The 27,920-nt window shown below is 33.1% G+C and overlaps 1 protein-coding gene across 1 annotated transcript; it reads right to left on the reverse strand.

Annotated features, from left to right (window-relative positions):
- Positions 1-594: 594 nt before the first annotated feature.
- On the reverse strand, positions 595-27,856 carry LOC134701166 (uncharacterized). Its single transcript, XM_063562307.1, has 9 exons — positions 27,309-27,856; positions 26,091-26,657; positions 23,241-23,339; positions 22,422-22,562; positions 22,166-22,264; positions 21,198-21,488; positions 11,881-12,075; positions 6,946-6,984; positions 595-1,427 (listed from the first exon to the last, which is right to left on the reverse strand). The coding sequence occupies exons 1-9, from the start codon at positions 27,841-27,843 to the stop codon at positions 595-597; spliced, it is 2,799 nt and encodes a 932-aa protein (XP_063418377.1). The 5' UTR covers positions 27,844-27,856.
- Between the last annotated feature and the right edge of the window lie 64 nt (positions 27,857-27,920).

A 27,920-nucleotide genomic window follows, 5' to 3' on the forward strand; every position in this document is an offset into this window, starting at 1 on the left:
AAATGGGCAGTCTATATCGATAACCAGTCAATGAGACAGCAACCCAACAACCCAATTTAATTATTAATCGGTTTCGATTTTATTTAAAACCAACACATTCGTATAGAATATTTGTTTCCATTACCAAAAATAATGCTGAGGACATACTTATGACTTCAATAAAAATGTCCTCTTAAACAATGTTTATATGGTTTTAAAAGATATCATGCAATATAATTTCAATTTTGTTTTCTTCTTCAAAAATCAAACAGTTAGTGGATGTGTATCAAAGAACAACACATTTTTGCAGCATTACTTTACATTCCCATATACAGTTGATTTGTTGTCACACATGAAATAAAAACGTTGAGGACACCAAACATCTACATACCACATGAAATTTAAGCGTTGATCACAGATATTAACATGTACATAACAAATGTGTTAATATTGTTTTTAACCTAAACACGGACTACAACTGTACAGATCATGAAAAAAAAGTAGATAAAACAGTAAATAAAACAAAAACAAACATATTTTTTTTTCGATGACGAAATACACAAACAGATCTGAGTCCATATAAACTTATTGTCTGAAAGATTTATTCATGTTTATTTAACATGGTTTCTTTTTCTCCTCAAAAAGAAATGCATTTCCGCCATATCTATTACACACAAGCAGAATGTTTTCTTTTTTGTCAAAATAAATTCCAAACGGCCTGTTCAATCCATCTGATTGAGTAAGAAGTTCTCTATGATGTTTCCCATCATCTGATACAACTATTACAGTGTGTGTCTCCTCATCAGTCACATAAACACTCCCCTCATCATCTGTTGTTACACGAACTAAATCTTGAATTTCATCCTTTTTAAACTTCCACATTACTTTTCCATCTAACGAGCAGCAGTATATTGTTCTATAGTCCATATAGACCAACCTGTTTCTGTCTACTGTAATGTCGGTGATATGGTCTGAAGGTACCGGTATAGTACGTATTACTTTACCTGTCAGGTCTATCACATGTATTGATCTCCTATCAATAACAACGTACAGGTTATTATCATTATATGATATTCCGTCGCAGTAACCACTGGTGTTGATTGTACTGGTGACAGAACGTGTAGATATGTTTATTATCAGTATGGTTCTGTAAGCATCACAGGAGACTGCTACAGTGTTACTATCTATCTCTGTTATATAATGTGGTGTATAGGACAGAGGAATGTGATGTTTATTAGTACCGTCTGAATTACAAATAATAAGTCGTGTATCATTATAGTCGGTAAACACTAATGTATTGCCTGTTTTGATACAGCTAGTAATGGACAGATTTTCATTATCATGCGTCTTGATATTTATCTGTTTACTCAAACTGACAGAAACAGGAAGGTTGTATTTGACGGGTGCTTGAGCTTGGGTAAATGATTCTTCTGTGTTTGTTGTGTTTTCTAAAAAAGATAAAAGCAAAAAAAACATTGAATAAAAATCTGAAAATAGGATTGAATGTTGTAACATTAATCATTTGGTTAAGTAAACTATGGAATGTTAATTTGGAAAAAAATAGGTGGATATTTTTTGGCAGATCGACTTCATTTTCATCGGTTACTTCACATGCTTATCATTATTCGGCGGCTTTATTTTCACTTTTGCACATTATCCTGTATTTTGTGTTAAAGAATATTCCTTTCATCCGGTTTTAAGAAAAGTAATTTATTTCCACAGCATTCTTCCCCTAATTCAAGCAGTGAGAAATGAGAGAGATTGAAAGCAAGAGAAATGTGTTGAGCAATTCATGTACTGGAGAGACCTATCCAGTTGGAGAAATAATTTGTTTGGAGCTATCTATCTATGTCATGTTCTAGAAAAAATGTTGTATGAGCTTCCTTTATTGTTTCTGCCATGAACGTTATTCAATATATTGTTGTTCCTTAAGGATACATATGCATTTATTGTCTTTTTCGGGGTTTTTTCCTCGGAATTCACAGAACCAACTGATAAAAACAACTAAACAAAGTGAAAACTTAGTCACAATGAATAAAAGTAGATACACAAACGATATTGGAAAGATTGAGTTCTTGGTTGCTGCTTTCTTAACGTCCAGTGACTAATATTTCATGCATGTTCAGGATGAAAAAAATTACAGTCTGGGATAAAGGTCGGGGAAACATGAGGGTGTATTGGTTAGGGACAGGCAAGTTGCCTTGTAACATGCCCCTATGAGCCCCGCAAAGAGTTGCTACAAGGCTGTTTGATTTACTGAGAGCGTGGCACCCTTTCACCATGTACACGAGGCATCGGAATTGACGTCATCATTCTGACCAGACTTGGCTTAATTTCCTTTAGGTCTGACGGGGCTTTGTTGCAAGTGGTCTCCGGTGGATTTACTGAATTTATAAGAACGCACCAACATCAGATTATAATTGGATGATTGCGATTGAATAAGATGACTCTTATACGACTTGCTGTAGTTTTTAAGATCCTTATGTTGCCTGTTTCGAAGAAAGAGTTTTGTCTAAAGGCACTATACACCCATTTTGTAGCTGTATCATTACTAGTCTTTTTTACCAGTCGATTATCTTTCAGAATATGAAATCATATGAAATCTGATCTCTAGGCCAAACAAATATCTTTACAAATATTACATGATTGTGTGTTATATGGTTGCAAATGCAATACCACAGTTATATAATGAACCTATATGATGATTGCAATTGCTTATGTCATATAACATCTCGTCCTTTTTCTAAAAAAAATAATCGGAAGAAACCATGACCTTGTTGACGATAATTCCGTATCTACTTCATAAATAATACATGATGGTCTTAGACCGTAGATTCTAGATACTGACGGTTTTTTTCATCTTAGTTACGTTTTTCTGTCTTTTTTAATTAAGAACTTCATAGTTTAGTCTAATCTTAGTAAAATCCTTTGGCTTGGCTCGATACTTATACATCCCGCCATTGCTTTATTGAGTTCTGGTCGTTATTTGTAGTATGGTCTTTAATGCTTGCTTATGTGATTTGTTTTTAAGCCATTTTGTTATTTCCTTCTTGACTTGTTTTGTTTTTAGTTATTCAGATTTTTACTCAATGGTGACTGCTGTAACCATTTTTTGACATTTTTAGTATCATGTCTATCATGTCTATAAAAAAAAAGATGTGGTATGATTGCCAATTAGACAACTGTCCATAAAAGACCGAAATGACACAGACATTAACAACAATAGGTCAATGTTCGGCCTTTAACAATGAGCAGAGCACATTCCGCATAGTCAGCTATAAAAGGCTCCGATAAGACAATGTAACACAATTAAAACGAGAGAACTAACGGCCTTATTTCTATTCCCCATGCGCAGTTGAAAGATAGACTTCACCATCTGATAACACAGAGCTTTTTCTATAAAAATGGGAATCGTAGATACAAATTTCTTGTTTTGGGATACAATAATTCATATTTTGTGAAGAATCACATTGAATCTTCCAGAAAATATACTGAAGATGATATTATTAAAATGCTGGACTTTTTGATCGACAATATATTTGTTTAGTTTGGAGGATTTATATTTCAACAGACAGTCGGTATTCCAATGGGTACTTATTGTGCACCCCTGCTGGCTGATTTGTTTTTGTACTCGTATGAAGCAGAATTTATTCAGATCCTTCTAAAAGACAAAATGAAAAAAACACCTTGCGAAATTCTTAAATTTTACTTTCCGATATATTGATGATGTTTTATCATTGAACAACCCATACTTCAGCCAATACTTACATCTCATATATCTCAGTGAACTTGAAATTAAGGATACTACTGAAACTAGAAGGACTGCTTCATACCTTGATCTTTTCCTCAATATTGACGTAGATGGACGACTTCACACGAAAATCTATGATAAACGGGATGATTTCAACTTCCCAATTATCAATTTCCCATTTCTCAGCAGTAACATACCCTCTGCCCCTTCGTATGGTGTTTACAATTGATACGTTATTCACGTGCTTGTTCACACTATACTGACTTCATATACAGGAGTGTGCTCCTTATAGCGCAGAAACTGCTCCAACAAAGTTAAGAGGAAAACAGATTAAAATTGACACTCCGTAAATTTTATGGACACCATCACGAATTGGTGGATCCATACGATGTGACTTTAACCAAACTAGCTAAGGACATTTTTACCACATGGTAGATTGTGGTTTGTCATTATGTCGTCTTATCTTTTAATTACCAAACGTGACTTAATCCCGATTGTGACTGTTTTGCTGAATGGGAATTCGCATTGCTATAAGACGTGTTTCTGTACTTGTTTATCCCAAATTCATGTATTTAGTTTAAATGTTTAATGTTATATTTGTAATTCTCATCGGATTTTGTCAAATGTGTTGACGTCTTTTTATTATATTTAAGTGTTACGGATAGAAAAATTAATCAACGCCTTTATTAATTATATTTTATTTTGTACGATTATTTACGTTTGAAGTTGGATTCATAACAAACTGGACTTATATATATTACAGTTAATTGCTATAAATAAGTATTGCGATATGCTTTTTGTTTAAATGTAATATCAGTATTTAGTTCTAATATAATCTTAAATCAATCCTAATTCTATCTTACTTTTCAATTTTAGTTTTTCATATGTGACGTCATGCTGTTTCTAAATTTCATAAATTCTAATGTGGCGTAACGTTTGTGCCTTTTCGACATCGTATGTGACGTCATTTTTATGATTTATTGCGGTGACGCCTGGACTGATTCGGGTGTGTCTATTCTGTGTTGGTCTTAGCATTATGTATTCGGGTTTAGTTGTCTGTAATTAGTTAATACTTCAGTTTCATTATGTATACCTCTTTCATAACATTGAGAATTCATATTCATTTGATAAAATTTACTGTTTGCAATAACATTAATTGTTCTATATAATAAGGATGTTCTTATCCCGGGCATAAAAACAATGCCGTATTTTGCACAATCTTTTTCAACTTTTGATCTTCAGTGCTGTACAATTTTGTACTTTTTTCACTTTCGATCTTTTATATTTGGTCGTCACTGGTAAGTCTTGTGTGGACGAGGCGCGTTTTTGGCGTATTGTATTTTAAACCTGATGCTTTTTGTTATCTATTAATCATGTGTTTCTTTGTCTAATATGTTCTCCTATTTATTTGTATTGTAGTCCTGTATTATTATGTTGTCATTTCAATGTTATATTTAACTTTGCCATTAAAGTGCGAGGTTTGGCATGCCACAAAACCAGGTTCAACCCATCATTTTTATTCCCCTTTACAAATGCCCTGTACCAAGTCAGGAAGATGGCCATTGTTATATTATTGTTCGTTCTTGTGTCTGTGCATTTTTACGTTGAGTCGTTTGTATTCTCTTATTTTTGAGATATTAAGATAAGACGTGGCACGGTACTTGTCTATCAAATTCATGTATTTGGTTTTGATGTTATATTTGTTATTCTCGTGGAATTTTGTCTGATGCTTGGTCCGTTTATTTGTGTGTTGCGTTTCGGTGTTGTGTCGTTGTTCTCCTCTTATATTTAATGCGTTTCCTTTGGTTTTAGTTTGTTACCCCGATTTTTTTTTTGTCCATGGATTTATGAGTTTTGAACAGCGGTATACTACTGTTGTCTTTATTTATAAAAGAATGAACGAAAAACAAGTTTGTTTTGGACACACGTTGCTGTCAATATAATGGAATTATATGTGACTGTCATACAAGTGAGAGGTTCTTTATGTACCTATAAATAAAGTTTAATAATCCATGATTTTCTACATAAGTATATGCCTTTGTCAAATAAGGAATATGACTAGTTTTCCATTCGTTTGATGTGTTAGAGCTTTTGATGTTGCCATTTGACAAAGGACTGGAATGCATTAATACGATTTATCGTGTAAAGGTAATAATATATGGATGTGGTATGCTTGTCATAGAGATGAATCTCCGATAAAGACCTCGTGTCATAGAAGTTTACAACAATATGTTACCGTAAGGCCTTCAACAATAAACAGAAGACACAAAAGTTTAAACATCACATATTTGTGTCGTTCATTTTTTATACAAACAATTTTAAAATTTCAAATGGTCAATGTTACATGTACCATAGAGGGTTAAAATTCATCAGTATGTAAGAGTTCATTTAAGAAATAGACCAAGTTTTGAAATAGTCCAAAAGTTCTATATATTTTAAAAATCCACAAATGATTCATTTCACTACGTGATTTTATAATTTTGACGTTTGTGGTTCCACATATTTTCTAATTTCTAATAGCAATATTACATACTGACTGGATCTTTTAAAGTACAGAGTCATGTTATAAGAACAACGAAACACAAAAAGTCGCATATACAAAACATACCAGCAAAAATGAAAGATAATACAAACACATTTACGGGATGTATAAGTATCGAGCCACGTTAAATGGGTATCACAGAAAACAATTAATACAACAGTAAAAGTAATATTAATAATAGGACAAAGACAAATGAAAAAACAATATAACACGTTGTTAAGATGTTTAATGTAAAGTCAGCTTTTTAAGATCTTCAGATGAACAATGTAAAACCAAAAAACAAACGGCAAGAATTATGTCTGAAATTATAAAAATTTAAAACAAATATGATGAACAGCAACAAACGATCCCGCAACAGGCACATACAAAATGTGGCGGTATTCAACATTTTTGTTGGCGTCAAATCGTCTGTAAAACCTGAGGACAGATGTGTAACAGTGTAATATATTGAAGAACAAACTACCAACATCAGTTTAAGATGTACATTACTCCTCATACCGATAAATATCACATGACGACCCTAACACAAACACTAAAAACAATATACATATCTGAGAATACTTAGAGTTAACTGAAGCTAGTTCAAAACCAATATTTATTAAAAAAAATAATGTTACTGAGTGCAGTTATCTTTGAGGGGAAAACAGCTAGCATGTTACATGTCTGTTCTTACCTTCGGTTATCACAGATTGGGAGGATGCTTCTTCTTTTTCTGTAATAGATAAAAAAATCGTTTATATCAGCTGATCAACTAATTGTTTAGATGACCTGTGTTACAAAGGTATTCTTTTTTGTTCTCGCCTTTCAAATGACTGAAACATTTGCCACAGTTGGTATGACTGGGAAATATATATTTTGTCACCATAGGTTATCGTCTAACCGGAAGTAAAGCCCTTACCAAAGTGACGCCCTTTTGACTGTATAGGATGTACAAGTACGCAGTCATGTTTGTTCAGAATGGGGACGTTAAATCCAAAGCCTCGTGTAGAGCGATGCCACACATTCTGCAATTAAATAACCAAAGTTACAACTTGTTTTAAGTCCGTAGGTGATATTTTACATGACAACTTTCCTATCCAATATACCCTCTTTGCTTAGTCTAGTTTTCTGTGTTATGTTTTCTGTACTATTATTTTTCTGCTTGTCTTTTTAGTTTTAAGCCAGTGCTTTGTCGTTTTATTTTCAATGTATGAATTTGACTGTCCCTCTGGTTTGTTTCGTCCCTCTTTTCTCCTACCATCATCCCGAACTGCCGCACTGAAGACGTACATTCCATATTAGCAAATAATCAATCAATCTATGTCTTATGACCTGCTCTTATGGTTTGTTGTATCAAATTTGTATTGGTATGATATCTTCCTCCTGATTTTTTTTTTTTAAATAAAGGCACGTACTATTATGGTAATGGACACTTTACCATGAAGTCTTTCGCTATTGCAGTGATCTCGTAGGGAGTACGTTAAACGAGGGCGCTTCCTTATACAGTATAAATAATGCTTTAATAACTTTCTTAGGGGCAAGGTTGTTTCGCGTGATGAATAAAAACGCATCCACATCAGAAAAAAAATAGGGAGGTTGAATACGCTTCCTGCATTTTAACTCTTACGACATCGCTTTACGAAAACAGTAGTTGGACTATTACATGGCCGTACATAATGTCTTTGATCTTGTAGCAAAAATGTTATGTTAATGTGTGACTCATAGTTACAATGTTATACAATTAACAATTTTCTACATAAGGAAATGCCTGTGTCAAGTCAGGAATATGACTGGTTTTCAATTCGTTTGATGTGTTAGAGCATTTGATGTTGCTATTTGACAAAAGACTCGGATGCATGCATAGGATTTATCGGGCAATTTGTTTTAATATATAGATGTGGTATAATTGTTATTGAAATATATATCCACTAGAGACCTCATGTCATAGAAGTTAACAATATGTTACCGTAAAGCCTTCATCAATGCACAAAAGTATAATATATAGTCAACTTTTAAAGATCTTAAGATGACAAATGTATAACCAAAAAAAACTAACGGCCAGATTTATGTCTGAAATAATAGAAATTTAAAACAAATATAATGAACAGCAACACACGATCCCCGCAACAGGCACCTAAAAATTGTGGCGGTATTAAACGCGTCTGCTGGCGTCAAACCCTCTTCTAAACCTGGGGCAGATGTGTAACAGTTTAATATATAAAAGAAACTACCAACATCAGTTAAAAATGATTAATCGAGAATAGGAATATGGTCACTACAGGTGCTCTTCCGAACGACAGCAAAACCGTTGACATGGAAAAACATCCGTTGGTTTTTCGGCATGTAAAAGTATGCAGTCAGAAAGGGAGCATGACCTCGGATGCCTCGTGTAAGGTTCTTTGCACGTCAGAAACACTTGCAATAACTCCTAAAGGGGTCCGTAGGTGGTCGGTTTCGAGGGGAAATGTTTTGCATCTATCCAATATACTTAATTTAAAATCATTTTACCAGTGGCAGTCCAAAAATTATTCCAGGTGTTATCAATTATAGGACCTATTTATTGTAATAATTGTTAATTTGCTCTCATTCCGAACATGCATGAAATATTGGCAACTGTATATTTAGCAAGCAACAATCAATTAATGATATAGATGTCATATAAATAATCGTCGAATTAATAACAGTATTTGATGGACGATTCAATCTTAAATTTTTTGTATTACAAAATAAGAAAAACAAGGGATATAGGGTATCAATCAATGCCAGCAAATATGTACAGCCAACAACACAAAGGGAAGGAACAGCACTCTAATTGCTATTCTTCATTTTCAAAGTAACAGAGAGGTCTTCAACACATAGCAAAAAAATATTACTCTCATGGCTCCAGCATCACTTTGAGGGGAAATCTTTGCAAAATGATTCGGATAGACTGTCTACGTAGTAGCACCACCAAACAGAACGACATTCATAACAGGTTGATATGAACCCCTGGCATTTTGTTATTTGTTCCTTACTAATAACTTGGTCATAAGTGTCAACGGCCCTCGATTAAAATGATTGCATGCATTCACGGTGTCATGGGGATGTATAGAATTAATGAAAGTTTTGACATGATATGAATTATTAAAGCTGACTTGAATGAATGTAACCGTGCATTGACAGCAATGGTTCTAGACTATCGAATACTTTTAAAGCTGTTTACAGTCGGTGTCAGCGTCGATGTACCACATGTTAAGCCTGATCACGCCAGACTTTCGGCAATGTGGTGTCTGTTCTTGAAAACTCAAAAAAAAACAAAAACAATACAAGTACAATCCATAGATTACTTTGAAAACAACTACACATTTAAAACACGACCGGTAATGAAAAATAGGTAGTTTAATTTCAGACAAATGTATGCATGAAAGTGCTATATGACATATATGATTTTATTGTTTTCTCTCGATTTCGATTTTTTTGTTCATTTCCACCTACATACATTTCTATACATGTGTAAAAATAACCTCGTAAAAATAAATAACTATTTAAAAAATACACTAATATATATATATATATATATATACAACTCGTCTAAACATCAACCCAACAATGTTAGATCTGTAAATAAGCTTTCGCAAATTTTTGGTTCTTCCCTCGCCGGGATTCGAACCCATGCTACTGTGATATCGTGACACCAAATCGCCTGCACTGCAGCCGTCCCGCTAGACCACACGACCATGCACCTGGGCTCTCAAAAAAGAGCTTTCGGTGACCATATGTTACCTTTCCACGTCAGTTTTAATCTAGCGGCGTACTACAGTACATGATATATAAGGCATGAAGATGTTATTGTTACAGATCAGCTAAATTATCTATAGTAAAGGATCCTACAAATTAATGTAAGATACAGTCACAGAAAATAATTATATTCATAAGTGCGTCTGAGTCAGTGACAACCCTACAACAGATGTATCCATCGGATCGCCATCAATGATGGTGATACATGGCTGTGTACATAATGTATATACAACTCGTCTAAACATCAACCCAACAATGTTAGATCTGTAAATTAGCTTTCGCAAATTTTTGGTTCTTCCCTCGCCGGGATTCGAACCCCTGCTACTGTGATATCGTGACACCAAATCGCCTGCACTGCAGCCGTCCCGCTAGACCACACGACCACCTGGGCTCTCAAAAAAGAGCTTTCGGTGACCATATGTTACCTTTCCACGTCAGTTTTAATCTAGCGGCGTACTACAGTACATGATATATAAGGCATGAAGATGTTATTGTTACAGATCAGCTAAATTATCTATAGTAAAGGATCCTACAAATTAATGTAAGATACAGTCACAGAAAATAATTATATTCATAAGTACGTCTGAGTCAGTGACAACCCTACAACAGATGTATCCATCGGATCGCCATCAATGATGGTGATACATGGCTGTGTACATAATGTATATACAACTCGTCTAAACATCAACCCAACAATGTTAGATCTGTAAATTATCTTTCGCAAATTTTTGGTTCCTCCCTCGCCGGGATTCGAACCCATGCTACTGTGATATCGTGACACCAAATCGCCTGCACTGCAGCCGTCCCGCTAGACCACACGACCACCTGGGCTCTCAAAAAAGAGCTTTCGGTGACCATATGTTACCTTTCCACGTCAGTTTTAATCTAGCGGCGTACTACAGTACATGATATATAAGGCATGAAGATGTTATTGTTACAGATCAGCTAAATTATCTATAGTAAAGGATCCTACAAATTAATGTAAGATACAGTCACAGAAAATAATTATATTCATAAGTACGTCTGAGTCAGTGACAACCCTACAACAGATGTATCCATCGGATCGCCATCAATGATGATGATACATGGCTGTGTACATAATGTATATACAACTCGTCTAAACATCAACCCAACAATGTTAGATCTGTAAATTAGCTTTCGCAAATTTTTGGTTCTTCCCTCGCCGGGATTCGAACCCATGCTACTGTGATATCGTGACACCAAATCGCCTGCACTGCAGCCGTCCCGATATATATATATATACATTGGATGAATATAGAATATTCAATGAGTTACCACACAACGCATCATAACCAAACACGAGTTCATAAGTGTTGTTCGGTCACGAACAATTTCCGATATTTAAAACCTTTGATCAGCTATTCTTTTTTGTACTTTGACCTTGGACTTTTAAATTGAAATAAAGATGAAAATCTAAAGGGTATAATTTTATCGTTCCGAAGTGTCAACTCACTTCCCTTTAATGGAACGCCATCGATAATAAGTTGACAGCACACATAAGTGTATAAAGCCAGCTAATTTAGTTCATCTTGATTCTGTATTAGTCTGCCTACAGATGTAAAGGCTAACATTTCGCTTTTGGTAGCTATTTATTTTATTCGATCAAAAAGGTACAATCATTCTTTTTTATATATTTGTTATCCAGTATAATGTCCCTCTTCAGTCTTAATAGGTCGAAGTTAGCTGTTTTGTTAAGGACAGCTGCATTGGCTCGCAGAAATGATACAGGATTATTACGACAACACAAATTTAAAAACAGTAAACATTATTATTTATCTGTTTTAGATGTATTTACATTTTTACAAATTATAAAATGCCTTAAATTAATTACCAAGACAAATAGGTAGGACTGTTGCAGTAATGTTATTGTTTGTTCCGCCTCCGTTTGAACGTATGATGATGGCGTCCAAAATATGTCCAAATTGTTCCTCCATTTTAATATTGTTTTTAAATAACTCTGCCTTGAAATCAAATTCTAAGTAAACTGGTTCTCCCATGGTTGTTGGTGCATTCCATTGGGTGAACTCTGAAAGGTAGAGGTAAGAAAAACATGTTACCTCCAATAGTTACGTTTATATTGTTGACATCTTTAATATACTGATTACTGATTAACTATGGAATGATTTAAACATAACATTTGTTGTTTTTATAATTTGATTTTGTCGTGTTTCCTTCAAGTCTCTAGTGTTAACCTGACATGAAATCATATAGAATATAGACGAAACCTGTCGGATGTGAACTGTTTAAAATCTGAATGCCCATTTAAATCTATAATAACCATATAAAAAAATAAAACTTAAAAAGCACAAATTATCCAAAAGACAACAGATTCATGCATCATAGTCACAACATTTTAAGATATTTTGTAAGAGGACGTCATATTCATAGCATAACGTCACGTGAAAGGATAGTGCTAGCTTAATTTGTTCCCCCTACGGAGCAAGTAAAGTGGTCATAAAAAAGTACAGTTTATGAATTCCTAAAAGTGTACAGTCCTAAGATAATTCCTAAAAGGTTACAGTCCTAAGATAATTCTGAAAGGGTACAGTCCTAAGATTATTCCTAAAAGGGTACAGTCCTAAGATAATTCCTAAAAGGTTACAGTCCTAAGATAATTCCTAAAAGGGTACAGTCCTAAGATAATTGCTAAAAAGGATTCAGTCCTTAGATAATTGCTGAAAGGGTACAGTTCTAAGATATTTCCAAAAAGGGTACAGTCCTAAGATAATTCCTAAAAGGTTACAGTCCTAAGGTAATTCCTAAAAGGTTACAGTCCTTAGATAATTCCAAAAAGGTTACAGTCCTATGATAATTCACAAAAGGTTACAGTCCTAAGATAATTCCTAAAAGGGTACAGTCCTAAGATAATTCATAAAAGGTTACAGTCCTTAGATAATTCATAAAAGGGTACAGTCCTAAGATAATTCATAAAAGGCTACAGTCCTAAGATAATTCCTAAAAGGGTACAGTCCTAAGATAATTCATAAAAGGGTACAGTCCTTAGATAATTCATAAAAGGTTACAGTCCTTAGATAATTCATAAAAGGGTACAGTCCTGAGGTAATTCATAAAAGGTTACAGTCCTAAGATAATTCATAAAAGGGTACAGTCCTTAGATAATTCCTAAAAGGTTACAGTCCTAAGATAATTCCTAAAAGGGTACAGTCCTAAGATAATTCATAAAAGGGTACAGTCCTTAGATAATTCCTAAAAGGGTACAGTCCTAAGATAATTCATAAAAGGGTACAGTCCTAAGATAATTCCTAAAAGGGTACAGTCCTTAGATAATTCCTAAAAGGTTACAGTCCTTAGATAATTCCTAAAAGGGTACAGTCCTAAGATAATTCATAAAAGGGTACAGTCCTAAGATAATTCCTAAAAGGGTACAGTCCTAAGATAATTCATAAAGGGTACAGTCCTTAGATAATTCATAAAAGGGTACAGTTCTAGATAATTCATAAAAGGGTACAGTCCTAAGATAATTTCTAAAAGGGTACACTCCTAGACAATTTCTAAAAGGGTACAGGCCTAAGATAATTCCTAAAAGGGTACAGTTCTAAGATAATTCCTAAAAGAGTCAGTCCTTAGATAATTCATAAAAGGTAACAGTCCTAGATAATTCATAAAAGGGTACAGTCCTAAGATAATTCATAAAAGGGTACAGTTCTAAGATAATTTCTAAAAGGGTACAGTCCTAGACAATTTCTAAAAGGGTACAGTCCTAAGATAATTCCTAAAAGGGTACAGTTCTAAGATAATTTCTAAAAGGGTACAGTTCTAAGATAATTTCTAAAAGGGTACAGTCCTAGACAATTTCTAAAAGGGTACAGTCCTAAGATAATTCCTAAAAGGGTACAGTCCTTAGATAATTCCTAAAAGGTTACAGTCCTTAGATAATTCATAAAAGGGTACAGTCCTAAGATAATTCATAAAAGGTTACAGTCCTTAGATAATTCCAAAAAGGGTACAGTCTTAAGATAATTCATAAAAGGTTACAGTCCTTAGATAATTCCTAAAAGGTTACAGTCCTAAGATAATTCATAAAAGGGTACAGTCCTAAGATAATTCATAAAAGGGTACAGTCCTAAGATAATTCCTAAAAGGGTACAGTCCTAAGATAATTCATAAAAGGGTACAGTCCTAAGATAATTCCTAAAAGGGTACAGTCCTTAGATAATTCCTAAAAGGTTACAGTCCTTAGATAATTCCTAAAAGGGTACAGTCCTAAGATAATTCATAAAAGGGTACAGTCCTAAGATAATTCCTAAAAGGGTACAGTCCTAAGATAATTCATAAAAGGGTACAGTCCTTAGATAACTCATAAAAGGGTACGGTCCTAGATAATTCATAAAAGGGTACAGTCCTAAGATAATTTCTAAAAGGGTACAGTCCTTAGACAATTCTAAAAAGGGTACAGTTCTAAGATAATTCCTAAAAGAGTCAGTCCTTAGATAATTCATAAAAGGTTACAGTCCTAGATAATTCATAAAAGGGTACAGTCCTAAGATAATTCCTAAAAGGGTACAGTTCTAAGATAATTTATAAAAGGGTACAGTCCTAAACAATTTCTAAAAGGGTACAGTCCTAAGATAATTCCTAAAAGGGTACAGTTCTAAGATAATTCCTAAAAGAGTCAGTCCTTAGATAATTCATAAAAGGTTACAGTCCTAGATAATTCATAAAAGGGTACAGTCCTAAGATAATTCCTAAAAGGATACAGTTCTAAGATAATTTATTAAAGGGTACAGTCCTAGACAATTTCTAAAAGGGTACAGTCCGAAGATAATTCCTAAAAGGGTACAGTTCTAAGATAATTTCTAAAAGGGTACAGTTCTAAGATAATTTCTAAAAGGGTACAGTCATAAGATAATTCATAAAAGGGTACAGTCCTAAGACAATTTCTAAAAGAGTACAGTCCTAAGATAATTCCTAAAAGGGTACAGTCCTAAGATAATTCATAAAAGGGTACAGTCCTAAGATAATTCTTAAAGGGTACAGTCCTAAGATAATTCCTAAAAGGGTACAGTCCTAAGGTAATTCCTAAAAGGTTACAGTCCTTAGATAATTCCTAAAAGGTTACAGTCCTTAGATAATTCATAAAAGGGAACAGTCCTAAGATAATTTCTAAAAGGTTACAGTCCTTAGATAATTCATAAAAGGGTACAGTTCTAAGATAATTTCTAAAAGGGTACAGTTCTAAGATAATTTCTAAAAGGGTACAGTCCTAGACAATTTCTAAAAGGGTACAGTCCTAAGATAATTCATAAAAGGGTACAGTCCTAAGATAATTCCTAAAAGGGTACAGTCCTAAGATAATTCCTAAAAGGGTACAGTCCTAAGATAATTCCTAAAAGGGTACAGTCCTTAAGTAATTCCTAAAAGGTTACAGTCCTTAGATAATTCATAAAAGGGTACAGTCCTAAGGTAATTCCTAAAAGGTTACAGTCCTTAGATAATTCCTAAAAGGTTACAGTCCTTAGATAATTCATAAAAGGGTACAGTTCTAAGATAATTTCTAAAAGGGTACAGTTCTAAGATAATTTCTAAAAGGGTACAGTCCTAGACAATTTCTAAAAGGGTACAGTCCTAAGATAATTCCTAAAAGGGTACAGTCCTAAGATAATTCATAAAAGGGTACAGTCCTAAGATAATTCCTAAAAGGGTACAGTCCTAAGTTAATTCCTAAAAGGGTACAGTCCTAAGGTAATTCCTAAAAGGTTACAGTCCTTAGATAATTCCTAAAAGGTTACATTCCTTAGATAATTCATAAAAGGTTACAGTCCTAGATAATTCATAAAAGGGTACAGTCCTAAGATAATTCCTAAAAGGGTACAGTTCTAAGATAATTTCTAAAAGGGTACAGTCCTAGACAATTTCTAAAAGGGTACAGTCCTAAGATAATTCCTAAAAGGGTACAGTTCTAAGATAATTTCTAAAAGGGTACAGTTCTAAGATAATTTCTAAAAGGGTACAGTCCTAGACAATTTCTAAAAGGGTACAGTCCTAAGATAATTCCTAAAAGGGTACAGTCCTAAGATAATTCATAAAAGGGTACAGTCCTAAGATAATTCCTAAAAGGGTACAGTCCTAAGATAATTCCTAAAAGGGTACAGTCCTAAGGTAATTCCTAAAAGGTTACAGTCCTTAGATAATTCCTAAAAGGTTACAGTCCTTAGATAATTCATAAAAGGGTACAGTCCTTAGAAAATTCATAAAAGGTTACAGTCATAAGATAATTCCTAAAAGGGTACAGTCCTAAGATAATTCCTAAAAGGGTACAGTCCTTAGATAATTCATAAAAGGGTACAGTCATAAGATAATTCCTAAAAGGTTACAGTCCTTAGATAATTCCTAAAAGGTTACAGTCCTTAAATAATTCCTAAAAGGGTACAGTCCTAAGATAATTCCTAAAAGGGTACAGTCCTAAGATAATTCCTAAAAGGGTACAGTCCTAAGATAATTCCTAAAAGGGTACAGTCCTAAGATAATTCCTAAAAGAGTCAGTTCTTAGATAATTCATAAAAGGTTACATTCATAAGATAATTCCTAAAAGGGTACAGTCCTAAGATAATTCCTAAAAGGGTACAGTTCTAAGATAATTTCTAAAAGGGTACAGTCCTAGACAATTTCTAAAAGGGTACAGTCCTAAGATAATTCCTAAAAGGGTACAGTTCTAAGATAATTTCTAAAAGGGTACAGTTCTAAGATAATTTCTAAAAGGGTACAGTCCTAGACAATTCCTAAAAGGTTACAGTCCTTAGATAATTCCTAAAAGGTTACAGTCCTTAAATAATTCCTAAAAGGGTACAGTTCTAAGATAATTCCTAAAAGGGTACAGTCCTAAGATAATTCCTAAAAGGGTACAGTCCTAAGATAATTCCTAAAAGGGTACAGTCCTAAGACAATTTCTAAAAGGGTACAGTCCTAAGATAATTCCTAAAAGGTTACAGTTCTAAGATAATTTCTAAAAGGGTACAGTTCTAAGATAATTTCTAAAAGGGTACAGTCCTAGACAATTCCTAAAAGGGTACAGTCCTAAGATAATTCAAAAAAGGGTACAGTCCTAAGATAATTCATAAAAGGGTACAGTCCTTAGATAATTCATAAAAGGGTACAGTCCTTAGATAATTCCTAAAAGGGTATAGTCCTAAGATAATTCCTAAAAGGGTATAGTCCTAAGATAATTCCTAAAAGGGTACAGTCCTAAGATAATTCATAAAAGGGTACAGTCCTTAGATAATTCATAAAAGGGTATAGTCCTAAGATAATTCATAAAAGGGTATACAGTCCTTAGATAATTCATAAAAGGGTACAGTCCTAAGATAATTCATAAAAGGTTACAGTCCTTAGATAATTCCTAAAAGGGTACAGTCCTAAGATAATTCCTAAAAGGTTACAGTCCTTAGATAATTCATAAAAGGGTATAGTCCTAAGATAATTCATAAAAGGGTACAGTCCTTAGATAATTCATAAAAGGGTACAGTCCTAAGATAATTCATAAAAGGGTACAGTCCTTAGATAATTCATAAAAGGGTACAGTCCTTAGATAATTCATAAAAGGGTACAGTCCTTAGATAATTCATAAAAGGGTATACAGTCCTAAGATAATTCATAAAAGGGTATACAGTCCTAAGATAATTCATAAAAGGGTATACAGTCCTAAGATAATTCATAAAAGGGTATACAGTCCTAAGATAATTCATAAAAGGTTACAGTCCTAAGATAATTCATAAAAGGGTACAGTCCTAAGATAATTCATAAAAGGGTACAGTCCTTAGATAATTCATAAAAGGGTACAGTCATAAGATAATTCATAAAAGGGTACAGTCCTTAGATAATTCCTAAAAGGGTACAGTCCTAAGATAATTCCTAAAAGGTTACAGTCCTAAGATAATTCCTAAAAGGGTATAGTCCTAAGATAATTCATAAAAGGGTACAGTCCTTAGATAATTCATAAAAGGGTACAGTCCTTAGATAATTCCTAAAAGGGTATAGTCCTAAGATAATTCCTAAAAGGTTACAGTCCTAAGATAATTCCTAAAAGGGTATAGTCCTAAGATAATTCCTAAAAGGTTACAGTCCTAAGATAATTCCTAAAAGGGTATAGTCCTAAGATAATTCCTAAAAGGGTACAGTCCTAAGATAATTCATAAAAGGGTACAGTCCTTAGATAATTCATAAAAGGGTACAGTCCTTAGATAATTCCTAAAAGGGTATAGTCCTAAGATAATTCCTAAAAGGGTATAGTCCTAAGATAATTCCTAAAAGGTTACAGTCCTAAGATAATTCATAAAAGGGTACAGTCCTTAGATAATTCATAAAAGGGTACAGTCATAAGATAATTCATAAAAGGGTACAGTCCTAAGATAATTCCTAAAAGGTTACAGTCCTTAGATAATTCATAAAAGGGTATACAGTCCTAAGATAATTCATAAAAGGGTATACAGTCCTAAGATAATTCATAAAAGGGTACAGTCCTAAGATAATTCATAAAAGGGTACAGTCCTTAGATAATTCATAAAAGGGTACAGTCATAAGATAATTGATAAAAGGGTACAGTCCTAAGACAATTCCTAAAAGGGTACAGTCCTAGACAATTCCTAAAAGGTTACAGTCATAAGATAATTCATAAAAGGGTACAGTCCTAAGATAATTCCTAAAAGGGTACAGTTCTAAGATAATTCATAAAAGGGTACAGTCATAAGATAATTGATAAAAGGGTACAGTCCTAAGACAATTCCTAAAAGGGTACAGTCCTAAGATAATTCCTAAAAGGTTACAGTCATAAGATAATTCATAAAAGGGTACAGTCCTAAGATAATTCCTAAAAGGGTACAGTTCTAAGATAATTTCTAAAAGGGTACAGTCCTAGACAATTTCTAAAAGGGTACAGTCCTAAGATAATTCATAAAAGGGTACAGTCCTAAGATAATTCATAAAAGGGTACAGTCCTTAGATAATTCATAAAAGGGTACAGTCATAAGATAATTGATAAAAGGGTACAGTCCTAAGATAATTCATAAAAGGGTACAGTCCTAAGATAATTCCTAAAAGGGTACAGTCATAAGATAATTGATAAAAGGGTACAGTCCTAAGACAATTCCTAAAAGGGTACAGTCATAAGATAATTGATAAAAGGTTACAGTCATAAGATAATTCATAAAAGGGTACAGTCCTAAGATAATTCCTAAAAGGGTACAGTTCTAAGATAATTCATAAAAGGGTACAGTCCTAAGATAATTCCTAAAAGGGTACAGTCATAAGATAATTTCTAAAAGGGTACAGTCATAAGATAATTCATAAAAGGGTACAGTCATAAGATAATTGATAAAAGGGTACAGTCCTAAGATAATTCATAAAAGGGTACAGTCCTAAGATAATTCCTAAAAGGGTACAGTCATAAGATAATTTCTAAAAGGGTACAGTCCTAGACAATTTCTAAAAGGGTACAGTCCTAAGATAATTCATAAAAGGGTACAGTCCTAAGATAATTCCTAAAAGGGTACAGTCCTTAGATAATTCATAAAAGGGTACAGTCATAAGATAATTGATAAAAGGGTACAGTCCTAAGATAATTCATAAAAGGGTACAGTCCTAAGATAATTCCTAAAAGGGTACAGTTCTAAGATAATTCATAAAAGGGTACAGTCCTAAGATAATTCATAAAAGGGTACAGTCATAAGATAATTGATAAAAGGGTACAGTCCTAAGACAATTCCTAAAAGGGTACAGTCCTAAGATAATTCCTAAAAGGTTACAGTCATAAGATAGTTCATAAAAGGGTACAGTCCTAAGATAATTCCTAAAAGGGTACAGTTCTAAGATAATTTCTAAAAGGGTACAGTCCTAGACAATTTCTAAAAGGGTACAGTCCTAAGATAATTCATAAAAGGGTACAGTTCTAAGATAATTTCTAAAAGGGTACAGTTCTAAGATAATTTCTAAAAGGGTACAGTCCTAGACAATTTCTAAAAGGGTACAGTCCTAAGATAATTCCTAAAAGGGTACAGTCCTAAGATAATTCCTAAAAGGGTACAGTCCTAAGGTAATTCCTAAAAGGTTACAGTCCTTAGATAATTCCTAAAAGGTTACAGTCCTTAGATAATTCATAAAAGGGTACAGTCCTTAGATAATTCATAAAAGGTTACAGTCATAAGATAATTTCTAAAAGGATACCATCCTAATATAATGTTTTAATGATTTCTTCTGAAGTAATAGGTGCCATGTTTTTTTTTAAATTTGTTTTATTTATTTATTTCAAGTGGGTTATCATATCTAATTCATCTACATGTATGGCGCAGTTTATGTAATGTGATTTACATAATTTTTACACACACACTATGTTTTGGAATTTGTCTGTGGGGACAACCACATCTCTGTCATTGAGGTTTGAAATGTCCTTAGCAACATTTGGGTATTTCAAGATCCATGTAGCATGTGTATTTATAACATATTCTTCTTTTTTATTTAAAGAATATGATTTTTATCATTGACCTGAAGGTTTCATTCAGTTTCACAAAACACGCCTTTTTTTTTTTTAGATATATATATAATTTAATCCACCATTTTCTACATTTGAAAATGCCTGTACCAAGTCAGGAATATGACAGTTCTTGTCCATTCGTTTTTGATGCGTTTTGTTATTTGATTTTGCCATGTGGTTTATATGGACTTTCCGAATTGATTTTCCTCTTAGTTCAGTATTTTTGTGATTTTACTTTTTATTAATAAATATTTTGTTTGTTAACGTTCCTAGATAAGATATCTGTTCTATCTCATAGAGACATAACTTGGGAACGTTACCAGTATAGATTCACATGTATAGCGGAGAAATTGAAGTATGAGGGAGACCCAAAGTGACGGGAAAGGCTGTACAGAATTAAGTAGAAGTTTAACTCGTAATTCGTTCGAGGAATATACATATTGAAAATAAACCTTTAATTAAATAGTAGTGCATATCAACTTTTTTTCTTTTAGTTCCGACTTTTATTTGGGTCAATTTAGTTTGCAGAACCTACGCACTGTGTGCTATTGTCAATTTCTAATCGTCCTGAAAATCTGTAAAATATTTGTCATTTTACTTAAAACAAGCATATAAGTATTTAAAATCGAGGTTAAGATATTTTTCATGGAACATTAGTTACACACCTTGTACAGGTATCAATACCAAATCAATACTTTCAGTATTGAAGGTCGTAATACGTTCTAAAATCCTTCTCAGAAATAAAGTAAGGGTAGATTGTAATAGTTGATCTGTTTCCAGCAATATTATCATTATCTCTACATGTAGAACTATACTCCCTTTAGTGGCAACAATAAATTCAATTCCACCCAAGTCTTTGTTTATTTCGTCTCTGAGGGAGTTCAGAATATCAATGGTTGTCTCGACTTCCTCCTCAGTCTGGAAAATGATCTGTACACGGACTTTACGTTTTTCTTCTAAATATTATAAAGTGTATCATTATATTACTTTCCATTAAGAATTTTCCTCGGAGTTTTTTTTGGATATGTGATGTCTTACAAGTCTAATGTTATAAAGCTATTTACACGCTGATATTTACATCTATTGAAAAAATAATCTTTTGCAGAAATGAAAATATGTACTTGCTTGGCAGTTATTTAAATCTTCAAATCCCCTCTTTATGAAAGCATCTAACATGTTTTTTTTATTCATTTCTTAGGTCGAAGGTGAAATCCGTATACCATTGGTGTTTTTTACATCAACTAATCTCCAAATTATATTGAATATGATGTGACTTTTCACTGAACTTCATGAAATATTCTGTATGTTTTCCGTCTTTATTAACCTTGCCAAGGTGTCGTATCTGTTAGCCTGTTCGTGATATACAGGTACCTAGCAAGGACCGGTAGGAATGGGTAAGCTAAGCCCAATAATAATTTGGTGTGAGAAAGGATGGGAACGAATCTTTGAGAAATTTGTGTCTATCTATCCATTGTCTTTCATTTGCCACTGGACGTTCAGAAAACGTCAACCAATCAATCATCCTTTGGATTCGTGATTTATTTAAAAGCTATTTTATAGTATATATATTTTTTAATTTCATTTTGTGTTCTGAGGTAGTAACACAAAACTATCATATATTCATGCTAATTACCTTCTGATGATTCTTCCTTCAATATAGATCTCAGATTCATTAAACTTTGATTAAAACTTTCTCCCCAGAAAAACTTTATAGGTTTGTTTTCAAATTGCACTGTAAATTGAAAGTACTTATTCAATTAATACATAAATTTATACGATGCGCATTTTAAGAATGAAACTAGACGACAACCAGTAAATATCCCAAATGATGTTACTTTATAATTTTTGTCCACTCTGTATAATACGTATACGTATATAGCTTAAATTACTCCCTTTAGTGGCAACAATAAATTCAATTCCACCCAAGTCTTTGTTTATTTCGTCTCTGAGGGAGTTCAGAATATCAATGGTTGTCTCGACTTCCTCCTCAGTCTGGAAAATGATCTGTACACGGACTTTACGTTTTTCTTCTAAATATTATAAAGTGTATCATTATATTACTTTCCATTAAGAATTTTCCTCGGAGTTTTTTTTGGATATGTGATGTCTTACAAGTCTAATGTTATAAAGCTATTTACACGCTGATATTTACATCTATTGAAAAAATAATCTTTTGCAGAAATGAAAATATGTACTTGCTTGGCAGTTATTTAAATCTTCAAATCCCCTCTTTATGAAAGCATCTAACATGTTTTTTTTATTCATTTCTTAGGTCGAAGGTGAAATCCGTATACCATTGGTGTTTTTTACATCAACTAATCTCCAAATTATATTGAATATGATGTGACTTTTCACTGAACTTCATGAAATATTCTGTATGTTTTTCCGTCTTTATTAACCTTGCCAAGGTGTCGTATCTGTTAGCCTGTTCGTGATGTACAGGTACCTAGCAAGGACCGGTAGGAATGGGTAAGCTAAGCCCAATATTAATGTGGTGTGAGAAAGGATGGGAACGAATCTTTGAGAAATTTGTGTCTATCTATCCATTGTCTTTCATTTGCCACTGGACGTTCAGAAAACGTCAACCAATCAATCATCCTTTGGATTCGTGATTTATTTAAAAGCTATTTTATAGTATATATATTTTTTAATTTCATTTTGTGTTCTGAGGTAGTAACACAAAACTATCATATATTCATGCTAATTACCTTCTGATGATTCTTCCTTCAATATAGATCTCAGATTCATTAAACTTTGATTAAAACTTTCTCCCCAGAAAAACTTTATAGGTTTGTTTTCAAATTGCACTGTAAATTGAAAGTACTTATTCAATTAATACATAAATTTATACGATGCGCATTTTAAGAATGAAACTAGACGACAACCAGTAAATATCCCAAATGATGTTACTTTATAATTTTTGTCCACTCTGTATAAAACGTATACGTATATAGCTTAAATTGCGGAGACATATATATTCTATTAACGCTATTATCTGTATTTTTCCTTAATCTTTTTTTGTGACAATTTTCATATCACTCGAGTAGAGTGAATGAAAGTTATCGCTTGTTTCTAAGGTTCTTAGCAACAGGGTATTAATTCACATCCACGCGTTAGAGTGTCGGCCAATCAGAAAAGTTTAGCCGAAACTATAAAAAACCTTAACAGAAATGTACAATATTAGGTCATGTCAGGAAAATATGAACTTTTTTGTATGAGGCTGAGAAACTGGGAAAGGGCGAGGTTCTACCGAGCCCTTCCCCAGTTTTGCGCCGAGTACAAAACAGTATACAATTTTATGACATTGACCTAATATTGTTTTTATACTGGAACTTAAATTAATACATGGATAGCTTTTCAAATCGTAACACAAATGTCAAACTTATCTCAATCCCTTAATGAACCCCTGATTCTGGAGAAAGTGTTCCATGATGAAATTGACATAATACAAAATATAGCTATGTTACTATATTTAGGAAATAAACACTGCTATACTTGCAGTATAAAAGATGATTTCTCGTAAGACGTTCAGTAAATAGTTTACCGTGAATTTAATAATTAATTAATTTATAATTAATAAAAGTTATCAAATCATGTTTCTTACAAATAAAAAAATGTCAATTCTACATGAATCTACTACAAATGATCGTCGGTCTGTCTGCATTTCTTCTGAATGCATGTATATTTCTTCGTGTGCTATGCTCAGTCATCGACACATCAGAATTATATGACTCGGAGTTCGACCTAGATACAACGCTTCAAATCATAGAAAAATTTAAATATCGGGAAAATGTGTATGCACAATTTGGAAAATTTTCACTTGACGTTCCAAATTTCAATTACTAAACATTTAGTAAAAAGCAAACTACTGAAACTGAAAAACAAGAAGTCACGACTCAAAATATTAATCAAACATCCAATTTACAACCTAACATTGACTTTAAAACGGTGAAAATGGTGTTCGCCATAATTGAACACAGCGGATGAACAGATGAAACAACTTTTTTTTCAAATGAATGAACAAGCTTGTGTGATTACATATTTATATCAAATAAGCCTGCGCCAAAAAAAGTACCTAAAAGGAAATGCATTATCATCGTGTAAGAGATATTTTTTGATGGAATGGGTATCAATTTATATTCGAAAATACACACAATAGCGATACATAGATTATTTATGTGTTTTTTTTTTAAACTCGATGCATTTTCTCATTCTCATCTCATCTCGCCCTTTGATGAGATGAAAATGAGAAAATGCATCTCGTTTAAGAAAAACGTGAATAATCTATAAATATATAACACATATGGAACGGACGAAATCAAGCAGAACAGAAACATACATGTTTTGTAAACTAAATCCCCCATAAGAAATATAAAAATTAACAAGGAGGTGCAACTCTGAAAATGTTCATCACCCGTAAAAAAAAACAACAAAAAAGCATGAATGTGAAATAAAATGCTGCTGTAGATATAAATACGCATACAAATTAAATCGGGCACAAAAGTGTGTTCATGTACAAAAATTTCATGTACGCTATACATCAAAACACTATGGATCATGGAGGTCTTCGGCATGAATAAATATATCGGGTCAAATTTACAGTATTGCCATGCAAAATTCTATTTTTTCACTAACGTTAATAGTGACCATGCATCTCCTGTATTTGATTAAAAATATAAATACACCTAAAAACTTCTATCTCGTTATCATGCCATATTTATACAACTCTCAATCTGCTGAAAATTATTATAAACTATAAATGATGAAGGCAAATTTTCTGGTCGTCATAACGAGTTGGTAGCCCGTCCCGTTTTACTCGAGTGTAACCAACTGACTTAGACTTATGACTATATTTGTAAAATGAGCCACATGACGGCCTCTCCATGTGAAACAGGAAACTGTTACTGCTGCGTTTGTATTTGTTTTGCTCCTTTTCTAGGTTTCTAAGTTGTTTTGGTGTATTGTTGTTGTCATTTCGTCGTGTTTTTTTAATGATTTTTGCCATGGTATAGTTTGTTTTTCGACTTCCAAATATTCATTCTTCGCCTCTCTTTTCGTAAAAGTAATTGTAAGTGTTGTAATATACGTCAGCTCAGAAATATATGGGCAGAATAAAAGTAATCTATAAACAAAATGCAAAATAACAAAGGATCTCAAAATGACACGACTCATTAAAAATCACAAAAACAGCTCCATCGGCAAATATACCGAGTCTCATGATTCTGCATATACTTTCAGAAAATTTATACAATTATCGCTATTTTACGAATTTTCCCTTTGATCTTGCTAACTGATAATTGCCTTTCTCAGCGGAGTCGAGTGATATGAATATTATTATCTAAGGAAACACGTGCCGTTGTCAAGGAAATTCACAACATCTTCATAAGTAAAATAGCGATAAACAGATTATCATTGGTCATGTCAACTCGATTGCTTTGCTCACCGTACCGGTTTAAGCGAGAAAATCAATCTCGTTGAGTTAACCAACGATCATCTATAAATTTTGGCTACTGTAATAACATAAATATGTTTTAAAAACGCTGATGGTATACACTTACATTTTATATTTTCCAGCTGTTTTAAGGCGGTCATGTATTTGGTCTGCATTTGCTTATCCATACTACATGTCTTATGCAGTTTTATAAGTCGTTCATAATTTGTCTTGTTGAAAAAGTTTAGATCCATTCTATAACCAATATCACGGAACTTGTCGAAGTAATCATCAAATTCATCTTTTCCGATGTTTGTGTTGCATCGGTGAGCCAAATGGTTTCTGTAGCGACGAATGCGTTCTACATCATCTGCCAGTTTCATATCTGCTTTTTCTGGTTTATTTCCCCATCCATTTGTAGGAGGACTTATCAGCGATAACTGTCTCAACAACTTATATATCAATGTAATGTCCATTGAATCATATGAATTGGACGAGTTCGCATCTTTTAATACAGTTTCCTGATCAGAGGAGAAACTTTTTAGATGCGGCAAACACATTTGGTACAATTTGTTAGCAGAAATATTTGAGCGGATTATATCTCTGAAGATATTTAGGAAAGTGTCAATGATAACTCGTGAAACTCTTGAATAACGTTCTATATTTTCACTATCCTCATCAACTGTCTGGATAACTACAAATACAGTAAACGCAGTTTTACATGTTATATAACTACTTTACTTAATCAATTTAAGAGTCGCCAACAATGAAATATTACAGAAAATGTGTTTTTACGATCAACTTAAGATTTCTTGTCCTGGATATGTGTGTGCCATATGGCAGGATGCTAAATAGACATTACGGTCCTAATATCAATACGAGTGTCATTTAAAGATGCAGCGGAGACTTATCCTTTTGAGATGCCAATCAGTAAAGCCCAAAAGACGCACTTAAATCCTGATATTTCATTCATGTAAGATTAATTAAAAACAAATTAATGTACATCATATCGGCCGTTGCGTCATTTCATACATGACGAATAATACCCTTACGTTTGAGAACTACGCATTCCGATAAAAATTAAGTGAAAGAAACTAAAATAAGACATACCAATATTAGTCAGTATTTCACGGGTTTCAATTTGTATCACGACCACTATCTTTCAAAACACATAAAAGCGCGATTATTGTCAAATATATAACTTATGTGTTATAATTGTTAACTGTGTTATTTATGTTCTGACTTTCATGAATTTCACACGTTTGTTGGTAAATCTGATGAGATATCAAATATGTTTACGTTTAAACGTCATAGTTTTATACTACATTTGTACTATTAACCATACCATTGACTTGCTGCATAAGTGCCAGTTGTTGAAGCATATCAGTAATATCAATATCATAGCTCTGAATTGTTTGGTACAATTGTATAGAAGTATCTTGACACAGATAATTGTCCACTCTCTTTAGTACATCTCGTGTTCTTTTATGAAATTCTTCGTAATATAGCTCTGATATTTCCTCCGACTTCCTACTGATAACTTCATTAGTTGCATTAAGTATTCTCTGAACATCGTCACCGATTGCAACTTCTGTATCGTGTGGAACATTACCCCACTTACACGACGGTTCATGCAATACATTTTCGTACCGCAATATTTTATAGCATAGTTCAATTGTGAAGTCATCAATATTTGGAAGTTTTTCCATTAAGGATATTTCGTTCTCTGTTAAATCGATAGGTATGTGTTTCCGTTGATATTTCACTTGTAAACCTCTTGGACTAACACTTTCTTTAAATATCTTTTGCATGACTTTTGGAAATATTTTCTGTACAATATTGCATAATCGTGCTTGCCTTTCTTTAGATGCAGCAGACATTTTAAAAATTGTTAAATTGTATGTTCCAATTATATACTGCAATAGTAATTTGAAAGAACTTAAGGCATGAACTTTAC

This window comes from Mytilus trossulus, unplaced genomic scaffold, assembly GCF_036588685.1.
Source record: "Mytilus trossulus isolate FHL-02 unplaced genomic scaffold, PNRI_Mtr1.1.1.hap1 h1tg000233l__unscaffolded, whole genome shotgun sequence".
Lineage (NCBI taxonomy): Eukaryota > Metazoa > Mollusca > Bivalvia > Mytilida > Mytilidae > Mytilus > Mytilus trossulus.